We start from the raw sequence: 13279 nt of genomic DNA, 5'->3' as shown, positions 1-13279 counted from the left end.
TCCACTCTACCTTTCCTCCCTTTCTCCCCCGCCCGACCGACTGACAACAGGCCCGGTCCGACAAACCTCCCTGCCCTGTGGCCGCAAGTCTAAATTATCTTCTTACAGCAGCTGAGCATTGTAGTTGCATATGGCTGCCGTAAAGGTCATCTCTGACGCAACTTCCGGTTGCGTCAGAGATGATCTTTACAGCAGCCACACGCAGCTTCAATACTCCAGCTGCTGTAAGAAGGTAATTTAGATTTGTGGCCACAGGGCAGGGAGGTTGGTCGGACCAGGCCTGTTGTCAGTCGGTCAGTCGGTTGGGTGGGCAGAGGGGGGGGGAAGCGCCACGAAGGTAAAGGGGCCTGGCCGGCTGTGCACCCCCCTAAGGCTGCATCCGGGGCGGACCGTCCCCCACCCCCCCCCCTTGGTACGCCACTGGCTCCGACCGCTTCTTCCTGTACTAAAGTCGGGCTACACAGGAGCTGCTTTGACCTGCAGCTCCTGATCGGTGAAGCCCGACTTTAGTACAGGAAGAGGCAGTCGGAGAATACCGCGAATGAGTGAAACCGCGAATTCGCGGGGGAACACTGTACATCAAAAACAAAAGAAATAAAGTAATACCTTTCTTATAGGACTAACTCAATGCATTTTATGATTAGCTTTCAAAAGTAACCCCTTCTTCGGATCAGAAGTAAGCAAATGTTGAGAAATGTTTGTTAGTCAAAATTGAGCGGGAGTCAAACTACAAAAAACAACTGAGAAACACAAGGGGCTTTCAAGTTCTGAGCAGTCAAACACGGTCCGTGTTTCGGCGTATCCGCCTGTGTCAGGGGTCAGTTAATGTAATCCATACAAAGAACAAAGCATTCGCTGGCAATATGCAGGTGTAACTTCACCCTTGCTATATCTTGGATACAGATTGTTGAGACGGTCAATATTTGGTGTTATCTGTTTGACTATCTTTCCATTGTTCTTTGTATGGATTACATTGAATGACCTGTCAGACAGGCAGATAGGCCGAAATATGGGCTTTATCGGGTCCTTCAATAAACAGAAGTTTGACTGCTCAGAACTTGAAGGCCTCTTGTGCTTCTTGGTTATGGTTACCGATTGTCCTTTTCAAGTGCATGGCCGGGGGTCCGGCTTTTCAATATCCGGCACTTTGTCCGGGTTTTTGAAAAGCTTCCAGCCAGCGGCAATGACGGGACGGCATCTGTGCATGCACAGATGCAACGCGATGACATCACATCACACCAGCGCATGCGCAGATGTCCTCCTGACAATTGAACATGATGAGGGGGAGGGGCATGACTCAGGCGGAATGGGGCAAAGCTGGGTGGAACTGGGCGGGCCTGGGGGCACTTACGACAATACAGAGACCAACAGGTTGATATATCAACCCAATTGTTTTTATAATTTCTTTGTAAATCATCATGCTGTACATTGGTAAGATACTGTAGCTTATCAATACATAAACCAAAGGGAGTGGTTTACCATTAGTAATTATTTCTACAGCACTATCAGACACACGCAGCGCTGCACAGAGTCACAAAGAAGAAGAAAACAGTCCCTGCTCGAAAGAGCTTACAATCTAAATAGGCAAGACAGAACAGGATGTCATGGATACAGTTAAGGGGAATGGTTAATCTGCAGGCTGGGTTGGAGGGCAGAGGGGATAACAGGACAATCAAACCATTGTGACATCACTGATGAGGTTTGCTCTTATTGGTGGAATGAGGCATTATGACATCACAACCTCAGCTCTGGTTACCAGAGACAGAAACTCTTCACTCTACTACTACTACTACTATTAATTATTTCTATAGCACTACCAGACGCACGTAATGCTGTACAGAGTCATAAAGAGTAAGAAAACAGTCCCTGCTTGAAAGAGCTTACAATCTAAACAAGCAAGATAAACAGGATGTCATGGATACAGTTAAGGGGAACGGTTAATCAGCGGGCTGGGTTGTAGGGCAGAGGAGTAGGGTTAAGGATTGAAGGCTATATCAAAAAGGTGGGTTTTCAATCTGCTTTTAAACAAGGGAAGGGCATTGACGGACAAAGTCAGGTAATTTATTCCAGGCATAGGGAGCAGCTAGATGAAAGGAACGAAGTCTGGAATTGGCAGTGGGGGAGAAGGGTAACGTTAAGAGTGACTTATCTGAGGAACGGAGTTCTCTGGTAGTTTTATAAGGAGAGAGAAGCGAGGAGAGATATTGAGGGGCAGCAGAATGAACACACTTGTAGGTCAGCAAAAAGATCTTGAACTGTATGCGATGGCAGATAGGGGGAGCCAGTGAAGTGACTTAAGGAGACATAACATGACATGACATGAGCGTAGCGAGGTTGGTAGAAGATTGAAAATTAATGACCTCATGTACTTTACAGCAGTGAAAGCAAGTGAAAATAGATCCTCCTCCCCTTCCCTGTAATTAGCCACATGTGGGTAAGTGCCAAGCTGACATCTCGATTTGTGTTTCTCATTCAGGCCAGAGAAGGAGAAGTAGCCATTATAGACAAGCTTCTGGACAATCCAGATTTGACATCTAAGGACTTTCAGGACTGGAAACTGTTGTACCTTGACCTCTACCTGGACATCTGTGAAAACAGTGCAACAAAAGACTCCGTAAACGATTCCTCCGAAGAAGACGACCTTATCCCATCCTTAGCGCTTAGTCATTCATACATTGAAACGCATGTATAAATGTCTTCTTTTCACACTGCTACACGCCAGCTCTTTTGCCTGGCGGCCGACGTTGTTTTTTTTATCAATCAATGGGAGGTAGAGTACATAATATTTCATTGTTGCTGAACTATGTGACGTAACTCTTTTATGGTCATGAAGCTCCGCTCTTTGACGGACATTTGTATTATTTTATCTGCTACCAGTGCTCAGCTCTGTGTTTACCTTGTGACTTGAATAAATAATGGTCTTTAAACAATTAAAGCATAAAAGAGCACACGTTTGAAAAGGCGGTCGACGGATACGTCAGCTGGACGTAGGAGGTTAATTGGTCTCCAGATGCTAAAAAAAAGATTGATATTTTTGGGGTTATAATTTCAGTAATATGCCACATTTTGGGGAGTGCCGATATCAGGTTTGCGATGAGAAAAGAAAACTTTTTAAAAATATTTGTTGAAATGTTATATGTATTTTCTTAAATGTGATTGAGAATGTTTACTGCCGGAGTTATATTTTTTAAAGATGTAGAAAAGCATTCAATTTAAAACAGATATATACATATTAAAACTATATATGTAAAGATATATATATATAAAACGAGATCCTTAATTGATTCATTGCTGTTAAAACTGGTTAATTGGGCAGTATTATGGTTACATTACCATCAGTCTGAAGCTTTTCTCTTTATATTTGTTACATGGTGTCAGGTCAAAAGCGCGCCGGGACAAAGGCGCGCCCAGACAATTGAGCGCAGCGCGGAGGCGCACGCCGCTCAAAATTAATGTTTTTAGGCCTCCGACGGAGGGGCGTGGGGGGGCAACCCCCCCACTTTACTTAATAGACATCGCGCCGGCGTTATGGGGGGCTTGGGGGGTTGTAACCCCCCACATTTTACTGAAAACTTCACTTTTCCCTGTTTTTAGGCGCAGGATGCCCGTAGGAGTCACTGCCCGTGGCTTTGTGCACTGAATCAGTTAGGAAGAGGGAGCTGGCTCAAAAATAACGCCGCATCGATCGCACCGTGGATCGGCGGTTGAAGAACACTGTTTTGGGCCTGATGCATATGCTGGCCCTGTGGACCGGCAGGAAATTTCTGTGGACCGGCACTGGTCCATGGACTGGTGGTTGAAGGACACTGCCTTAGACGATTTTGGTGCTGCTATGCGGTATGCATGAAAGTATAATATGCATACTGTTGCACCGCTGAGGGCTAATAAATTACTCTAAGGCTCTCTTGGATATGAATGTGTACACTTCCCCCTCCCCATTCGCGGTTTCACAAATTCGTGATTTTATTTGGGGAGAACCCATATTTTATCACATTCCCTCCTCTCTCCCGCCTCCCTCCCGGCATCCCGGCCTTACCTGGTGGTCTGGCGGGCTTTCGGGGCAGGAGCGATCTTCCTACACTCTTGAGAGACTACGGGAACTCGGGCAGCCATTTCCTATTGGCGATCTGCACGGGGCAGGAGCGTAGGAAGATCGCTCCTGCCCCGAAAGCCCGCCAGACCACCAGGTAAAGCTGTGATGCCGGGGGGAAGGCGGGAGGGAGGCAGGGGTGGGTCAGAGCCGGACGAGAAGATATTTGCGTGTTTTCTCCATTCGCGGTCCGGCTCTGCCCCTATCCCCCGTGAATACCGAGGGAGAAGTGTAACATATATAGCCTTAGTAGATTACTTAGTAAAGTGGTATAGCCAACTGACACTTATTTTCATCAAGCAGGCGCAAAAGAAGAACCCCCTTGTCTTAGGATAAAGGAGAAAGACATGGTGGATGCTTCAATCAACCAAAATGGGCCTTTGTTTGTTTTGTTTGTTTGTTTACTTCTCACCCGCCCTTATCCAGAGCGAGTGACATATTAACATACAAAATAAAAGATTTACATTTTTCGTACAAAATAGAGAATGTCACGGTGGTTGTTACCCGCGGCTAGCCGCGGGTAACCCGCCAAAACGGTGACCAAAAAAAAGGGTCACCGCGAGTTTGGGGACAAGGCCATTCACCGCCCCGTGGAGCGGTGAATGGTAGCACAGGGCAGTGAACAAGTAGTGAACGCGCGGTGAACGAGCATTCGATCCGGCAGCCCACTCTCTCCTGCCGGCCGTCCATGCATCTCCCTCCCTCCTTTTCCTTTACCTTTTCTTCTTGAAACTGGCGATTTCTATAAGGCTACGAGCTGTATTACAGCCGGAGCCTTGAAGTCGCGTCGCGTTGCCTGCTGGAAAAAGTCTCCTTTGACGCAACTTCCTGTTTCCGGTTGCATCGGAGGAGACTTTTCTAGCAGGCAACCCAACTTCAAGGCTCCGGCTGTAATACAGCTCGTAGCCTTATAGAAATCACCAGTTTCAAGAAGAAAAGGTAAGGGAAAAGGAGGGAGGGAGGGAAATGCACGGCTGGCCAGCGGGAGGGAGCTGCTGGACCGCGTGAAAGGTTCTGGAAATGGGGGGATGGAGAGGAGAAGATACTGAAGACAGGGACGGTGATGGGGCGGTGAAAGAGACAGCGGGGACGGTGACGGGGCGGTGAAGGGGACGGCAGAGACAGGGACGGGGCAGTGAAAGTACCAGCGGGGACGGGGCGGTGCAGAGGATGGTGGTCCAGGGACGGGACGGTCACGGGGACAGGTCACTGGCACCTCCATTATATGCAGATCTCTCTCATGCATATTCATTAGGGCTATCCTGAAAACCCAATTGGCCTGGTTGGGAACCACTGTTCTAGGCAAGGAATATAGGTCCCTATCTGGGTCTGCTTAGGGCACACTGGCGTTTTAGATGGCACAGCGCTGCCCTGCCCGTGACATAATAACATATACGTCGCATCGACGATGAATTTCGTTTATGGCCAAACCCACACGTACATCAAAATACAAACATTAAAAGAGTCCCAACAAGGATCCCTGTTTCGGCGCTGCTATATAGCGCCTCCTTCAGGGGACACTTGTTTGTAGAGTACTGTTCATGCATGCGCTGTAGCAGAATAGCTAGGCGGTCCGTGCTGAACGCTGCAAAAGCGAAAGCATGGACCGCCTAGCGGATTTACTACAGCGCATGCTTGGACAGCAGCGCCAAAACACGGATCCCCGTTGGGACTTTTTTTTTAAAGTTTGTGCAATTCAATCAAGACCCATTTTGGTTGGTCGAGACATCCACCTTGTCTCTCTCCTGTTTGTGCAACTTATGGTCAGCTCCCATTGCATTCGGTTTTGAAACCTTATCTGGTGAAAATGTATCTTTTAGGAAATTCTCCGTTGGAGATGGATCCACACGTGTATATTTATCATTTCCCTAAGATATCAAACATTTACATGGAAGTTTAAGGAAGAAGCCAGCTCCTGTTGCCAAAAACCTGAGGTTTAAGGCATGGGACCTGCTTCCTCCGAAACTGCGCCTGTCTAGAAACATCAGGAAAAATTCTCAGTTGCTGATCAAAAAACAGAGCCTGCGTAACCAACAAAGTAGCAGGTTTAGCTATTATGGCTTTAGAAGATTCCAGAAACTGGGAAATATTTAAACTATCTGGCAAAACTGACTGGTCGATTTCCCTTTCATCAGCAACACCCTTGGAGCTCCCGGGGATGTAATGAAGATTGTCAGGTATACATGATTCCACTTCAGCATATCGCAGTCAAGCTATTTTTTTTTTAAAACAAAAGACAAATGTCCCTCAGGGCTCCTTTTACGAAGCCGCGTTAGCGGCTTTAGCGCTCGTGACTTTTAATCACGCGCTAACCCCCGCGCTAGCCGAAAAACTACCGCCTGCTCAAGAGGAGGCGGTAGCGGCTAGCACGGCCAGCGGTTTATCACACGTTAAAACGCTATCGCGCCTCAGTTTCCATTTAATTTCTTGATTTTGTTTGAAATATATTCTGCTCACACTCTTAACTTTTAAGGGATTCTGAAGTACGTACAAGCTTTGATCTGATACATTTTCTACTGAAGCAGGTCAAGACCCACCACGGTTTAACTGATTAGATCTTTGCCCCCTCGGCCAATTTTGCATCAACAGATGGGAAGGGGTAAAACGCGGACCTCACGGATCTAAAACCGCACGTCCTTAAAAATCTGAAGTCCGTGTCCGTGCCACTTGTAGTTTCTGTCTCTGACAGACCTCTATGAGATTTTAGCGCTGACGGATCCGTCTCAGCATAGGGAGGGAAAAGTATTAGGATCCGTCAGCGCTAAAATCTCATAGAGGTCTGTCAGAGCCAGAGACTAGTGCTGGAGCGGATCGTAGGCATGAGGCAGAGCCTCGGCTGCTTTCCTTCCTCTGAATTGCTCGATGGACCCCTCTGCTCTGCCTTTCTAGGAGAAAGGGTAAAACGCTAGCCTCAAGATCTCTATGAGATTTTAGCGCTGACGGATCCTAATACTTTTCCATTAGGATCCGTCAGCGCTAAAATCTCATAGATGTCTGTAAGAGACAGAAACTACAAGTGGCACGGACACGGACCTCAGATTTTTAAGGACGTGCGGTTTTAGATCCGTGAGGTACGTCAGGTCCATGAGGTCCGCGTTTTACCGCTTCCCTCAACAGATTTCTTTCCAGGTTTTGATTAGCATCTTTTGTTCCCAAATGGCCAGCTTAAAGAATCAAGGAAAGATGGTGCCATGAAGTCAAGGATCTCGCCTTCATTGGCAACAAAAAAAAAAGGTGATTGCAATACATCATGATCATTGTCTGTGGACATTCTTGTGTTGGACCATTAAAAGGTGTTGTATCCCTGCCAAAATTTGGCCTCCTCCTGGACCAGCATAGCTTAGAGCAGTGGTTCCCAACCCTGTCCTGGAGGACCACCAGCCAGTCGGGTTTTCGGGATAACCCTAATAAATATGCATGAGACAGATTTGCATATAATGGAGGTGACAGGCATGCAAATCTTCCCCATACATATTCATTAGGGCTATCTCGAAAACCTGACTGGCTGGTGGTCCTCCAAGGATAGGGTTGGGAACCACTGGCTAAGAGAGCTCTGCGTGCAGTCATCCAGAGACTCTCATCATTGCAAGGGAAGTTCATGGGAGCTGCTATCTTGCCTTCTCTAGGCCTTCTCTAGAACTGACCCATCAATTTTGCTCAGCCAAAGCAGTTGGAAAGTGATGGGCTCATTTGGTATTTGTTTTGGGTTTCAAGTTCTCCAAAGCTGCTTCTGAGAACACTGAGGAAAATGTCCCTACTTCAGGCTCTGAAAGCGAGAAGCTGTGCAGTAATCTTCAATGCTGACATTAGCAGTTCATTTTCAAAAAAAAGACAGATGTCCAAAAGACAGCATAAACTGGTACTTGTAAGTCTTACTAATCAAAACGTCCAAGTGGCCGTTTTGAGAATTGATTTTCAGGACGTCTAGCAGGACTTCTTACCCGCTGTGCTTCCAGAGTAGAAATGGCCTTGTTGGTAGGCGTACCATGGGCAGGGAATGGAGGGCTTTGGGTGGGCTTAGACTTGGACATCCTGCTGCTATCTCAGGATGCCCTAGATCAGGGGTGTCAAAGTCCCTCCTCGAGGGCCACAATCCAGTCAGGTTTTCAGGATTTCCCTCCATGAATATGCATGAGATCTATTAGCATACAATGAAAGCAGTGCATGCAAATAGATCTCATGCATATTCATTGGGGAAATCCTGAAAACCCGACTGGATTGCGGCCCTCGAGGAGAGACTTTGACACCCCTGGTATAGAATGAGGTTAAGACAGGGGTGGGCAACTCCAGTCCTCGAGGGCTGGAATCCAGTCAGGTTTTCAGGATTTCCCCAATGAATATGCATGAGATCGATTAGCATACAATGAAAGCAGTGCATGCAAATAGATCTCATGCATATTCATTGGGGAAATCCTGAAAACCTGACTGGATTGCAGCCTTGAGGAGGGACTTTGACACCCCTGCCCTAAATGGAACTTAGATGTTTTCAACTAGACTTGTTTGAGAAGCATCTAAGTGCCAAAAAGTTACCCATACTGACTAGTTGACCACCGGAAGGATTAAGTAATGACCCACACACACTCTCCCAGTGGTCACTAGTCCCCTCCCACTCACCCCCAAATTTGAATGAAACAGTACATACCTGGCTCTCGAACAGCAATATTTGGTATAGAAAAGCCTAGTACACTTCTCCCTCGGTATTCGCGGGGGTTGGGTGCAGAACCGGACCGTGAAGTGTGAAAAATCACGAAAAGATTTTTGGCTGGCCCTGACCCACCCCCGCTTCATTCCAGCCCTTCCCGCCTCCCTCCCGGCATCCCAGACCTTACCTGGTGGATAACGGGCTTTCGGGGCAGGAGCGATCTTCCTACGCTCCTGCCCCATGCAGATCACTCATAGCAAATGGCTGCTGTAAGTTACCGTAGTCTTGCGAGACTACGACGAGAACTCCCCGCAGCCATTTGCTATGAGTGATCTGCACAGGGCAGGAGGGTAGGAAGATCACTCCTGCCTTGAAAGTCCACTAGACCACCAGGTAAGGTCTGGGGTGCCAGGAGGGAGGCGGAGAAAGTCCAGAATTAGCTTCTTTAAAAAAAAAAAAAATCATGAATAACCAAATCTGCGGATACTGAAAACATGGATTCGGAGAGAGAAGTATAGAGCATCACACAAGTGTCTTAGGTAGTCAGGTGGGTAGGCCAGGCCCATAAGCCACTCCAACCACTACATTTATGGTGGAACATGTGTGCCCACCAAAACCCACAAAACACTACTATATTGGCAAATAGATGCCACCTGCAGCCATAAGGGCTATTGGGGTGGTATAGTAGGTTTTTGGGGAGTTTTGGAGGACTCACCACACATTATAAGGGGATTATGGATGGTGAGATATACTTCTGGCATTGTTTATGTGAAGTTCACAGCAGCGTCTTCTAATGTGCCCCAATGTTCTGTTGGCATGCCTGTGTGGCCAGTCCATTAGAAAGGTGGCCCCTCCCACATCCAAATGGGCTTCATTTGGACATTTTCAACTTGGACGGTATTGTGGTCGAAAACGGGGACTAAGACCTGAGGCTGGACATCTAGATGGACGTCCCAATGGCCAAGACGTCCAACTAGACGATTTTCCAAAAACCAATTTGGACATGCAACATTTTCAAAAATGGACCCTTCTGGAAGTCCAATTCAAGATGTTCTGCAGGAAACGTTCAAAGTTGGACTTAAACGTCCTGCCGAAAATGTCCCTCTAATCTGATTTTCTCACAGTAGGTTTCATTTCACTATTATTTTTTTTTTCTTAGGCTAAAATGAAGCTTTATCGTTCACAGAATAAACAAAGAGCTGCTAAATAGGACACGTTATATGATTTACTTTTCTTGTTATTATGATAATAACAAGAAAATGGTGTGGATTCTGGAATTCTTCCAGGCTGCGTTTGTTTTTAAAATCTGTAAGGTACAGTGTTATCTGCTGACTGGCAAGACCAATGCTGGTCTTAAAGAGCTCCCAGGATGTCTCACTCAGATCCATTGGAAAAGCTGCACTGATAGCACTATACATTAATGATAGGAACATAAGAATTGCTGCTACTGGGTCAGACCAGTGGTCCATCGTGCCCAGCAGTCCACTCACGCAGCGACCCTTAGGTCAAAGACCAGTGCCCTATTAGAGTCTAGCCTTACTTGCGTATGTTCTGTTCCAGTAGGAACTTATCCAACCTTGTCTTGAATCAAGATATCTTGAAACAAGATATGTTCTCAGTTAGGGCCCCTCAACTGTGGAACTTACTACCACTGTACATTAGAGAAGAAAAAGATCTCACCTCATTTAAAAAACTTCTAAATACTTATCTTTTCAATGACGCTTTTAATCTTTCCTCTTTCGACCTATAATCAGTTGCTTTAGGTCTCGAAAATTTTTTACCCTCCCTCTCATTTTTCCCCTTTTTGTTTTTTCATACTAACTAAGAATTGAAACTTTTCCCTCCAATCCCCCCGACTCATGTCTGTTTTAGATTCGTAAGTCTGAATGTTACTTTGTTAGTCTTCGCATCTCTGTTTTTTAGAAGTTGTACATCGCTTAGCAAACTGAATAAGCGATTTATCAAATATTAATAAAACTTGAAACTTGAACTTGAATCCCTGAAGGGTGTTTTTCCTTATAACAGCCTCCGGAAGAGCGTTCTAGATTTCTACCACTCTCTGGGTGAAGAAGAACTTCCTTACGTTTGTACGGAATCTTTTCCCTTCTAACTTCAGTGAGTGCCACTCGTTCTCTTCACCACGGAGAGGGTGAACAGTCTTTCTTTCTCTACTAAGTCAATTCCCTTCAATATCTTGAATGTTTCAATCATGTCCCCCTCTCAGTCTTCTCTTCTCAAGGGAGAAGAGGCCCAGTTTCTCTAGCCTCTCATTGTACGGCAACTCCCGCAGTCCCTTGATCATTTTTTATCGCTCTTCTCTGGACCCTTTCCAGTAGTACTATGTCCTTTTTCATGTACGGTGACCAGTGTTGGATGCAGTATTCCAGGTATACCATGGACCGGTATAAAGGCATGATAACTTTTTCAGATCTGTTTGTGATCCCCTTCTTAATCATTCCTAGCATTCTGTTAGCCCTTTTCGCTGCCGCCAGACCACAATAGTTCAAGGAGGTTTACAGCAAGAGAAACTGAACAGTCAACGCCATGTACAAATCATAAAAAAATACATAATAAGCAAAGCAAATAAGCTAGAACGGTAAAAAAAACCCCAATAACTTATGTTACAAATGTATCAAATAACTTTGTCTTTACTCATTTTCTGAAGGTGTGGTAAGATGAAACACATGGAATAATTTTACCAAGCCAAGCGTTCATTTTGCCTGCATGAAAAGCAAGAGTTCTATTGAGAAATCTCTTAAATCAACAGGCTTTTACTGCTGGATATGCAAATAAATGAACTCTACGTGTAGACTTGTTAGAATAATCCCGGAGAAAATGGGGAAACCAGGTAGACTGGAGAAATACCAAATATTGATTTAAAACAAATACAGGCAAATTTGAACAAGACTCTTGCCTCCATCGGCAACCAGTGTAATTTTTGGTAATAGGGTCTAATGTGTCCCATTTTTTTCAAACCAGAAATCAACCGTACTGCTGAATTTTGTAACACTTGTAGTCTTCTAAAAGTTTTCTTATAGGTTCTCAAGTAAATTATGTTACAGTAATCAAGAATACTTAGTATATATACTGAACTAGCAAGCGAAACGAGGCTGCATCAAAGTATTTCTTAATGGTTCGGAGTTTCCATAGATCTGAGAAACATTTTCCGACTAAGGCTCTCTGACACAGCAAACCGCACTGGAGCTTGAAAGAGGCCAGAAGACTTTCATTCCTGTATCTCCAAGTGTGGAACTGGATAGGGATACTGGCAAGCCTCAAACTGAGCCTCCAGGTAATGGCTAGCTTTGGCATCCAAAGTAGGCAGGAATGGATGAGGCCCCAAGTATTAGGGAGGTTCCAAGAAAAAGATCATGGGCCCCTCTGCTGTTGGCTATAGCTATGAGTATTACAGAGCAAACCCCAAACTTTTACAAAAAAACCTTCCTCCATTTCCAATACTTAAAAGACAGAGAAGGGATACCAGGCCTCTTAATTCCTCAACACCTCATACTGCATCCAGAAAGGGACTTCTGGGATCACCAGCAGGGCTGGAGAAGAGAGAGAGGCAGGGCAGCTCTGTGGCCTTATATACACAGAGGGAGGACGGGACCATGGGACGGGGAAGGTGGATGGGTATCCAGATGAAAGAAACTTGAGAAGACTGTTATGGAGAGGTTTTTCGGATCTAAGGTGTTTCCCTATTCACCTTACGATAACGTGTGGGTTGATATTCAAAGGCTTCTGGATGGTAGCACCCTGAGGTTGTGGGTTCAAACCCCGCACTGCTCCTTGTGACCCTGGGCAAGTCACTTAATCCTCCACTGCCCCAGGTACATTAGAGAGATTGTGAGCCCACTGGGACAGATAGGGAAAATGTTTGAAGTACCTTCAGTGTGCTTGTAGAAATACAAAAAAGGCAATATACATGTCCTAATCCCTTTCCCTGATGCCATAATGCCTCATTCCACCAATAAGAGCCAACCTCATTAGTGATGTCACAATGGCTTCATTGTTCCATACTTAGCTCACTTCTAATATTGTATTGGAGGAGAGTGTGGTGCAGTGGTTAGAGCTATGGCCTCGGCACCCTCAGGTTGAGGGTTCAACTCCCCTCCCTGTGGCCCTGGGCAAGTCACTTAATCCTTTACTGCCCGATGTACAGTAGACGGATTGTGAGTCCACTGGGACAGATAGGGGAAAATGCTTGAAGTATCTGTATGTAAACTGCTTTGAGTGTGTTTGTAAAACTACAAAATGGCCGTATAATGTACAAGTCTCAATTGCTTTCCATTTCCCTTAAATCACCTGTTCAGGCTAACTGCTCATTTTCAGCAGTACTTAACTGATTAGTGCCACTGAAAATCTCTGCACTGGCGCCATATAGAGAATCATACCTCTGCGAAAGTTAGGTGCCAGGGTTTTCCAGGCCTACATTTCTGGCACCTATCTTGGTCATGAATCACACTTACATAGGCACTGTAGGCTGCCTAATGCCACTTTCAGCGATAGCCACGCCCACAGTGGCGTTAGGAGGCCTAAAGTGCCTA

At 45.8% G+C, this 13279-nt stretch overlaps 1 protein-coding gene across 6 annotated transcripts in view; it reads left to right on the top strand.

Annotated features, from left to right (window-relative positions):
• CNKSR2 (connector enhancer of kinase suppressor of Ras 2) overlaps positions 1-3284 on the top strand; it is a 546461-nt gene extending 543177 nt beyond the window's left edge. For 5 of the 6 annotated variants that reach the window (XM_033948517.1, XM_033948514.1, XM_033948515.1 and 2 more), the window contains one exon: positions 2477-3284. In XM_033948517.1, the coding sequence (XP_033804408.1) occupies positions 2477-2692 (216 nt within the window). In that variant the 3' untranslated portion in view covers positions 2693-3284. The remainder of the gene's footprint in view (positions 1-2476) is intronic. The other variant, XM_033948516.1, reaches the window with a different exon arrangement.
• The last annotated feature ends 9995 nt before the right edge of the window (positions 3285-13279 follow it).

The sequence above is a fragment of the Geotrypetes seraphini genome, chromosome 6, assembly GCF_902459505.1.
Source record: "Geotrypetes seraphini chromosome 6, aGeoSer1.1, whole genome shotgun sequence".
Lineage (NCBI taxonomy): Eukaryota > Metazoa > Chordata > Amphibia > Gymnophiona > Dermophiidae > Geotrypetes > Geotrypetes seraphini.
The sequence above is the reverse complement of the archived record's forward strand: the minus strand, read 5'-3'. Positions and strand labels throughout refer to the sequence as shown.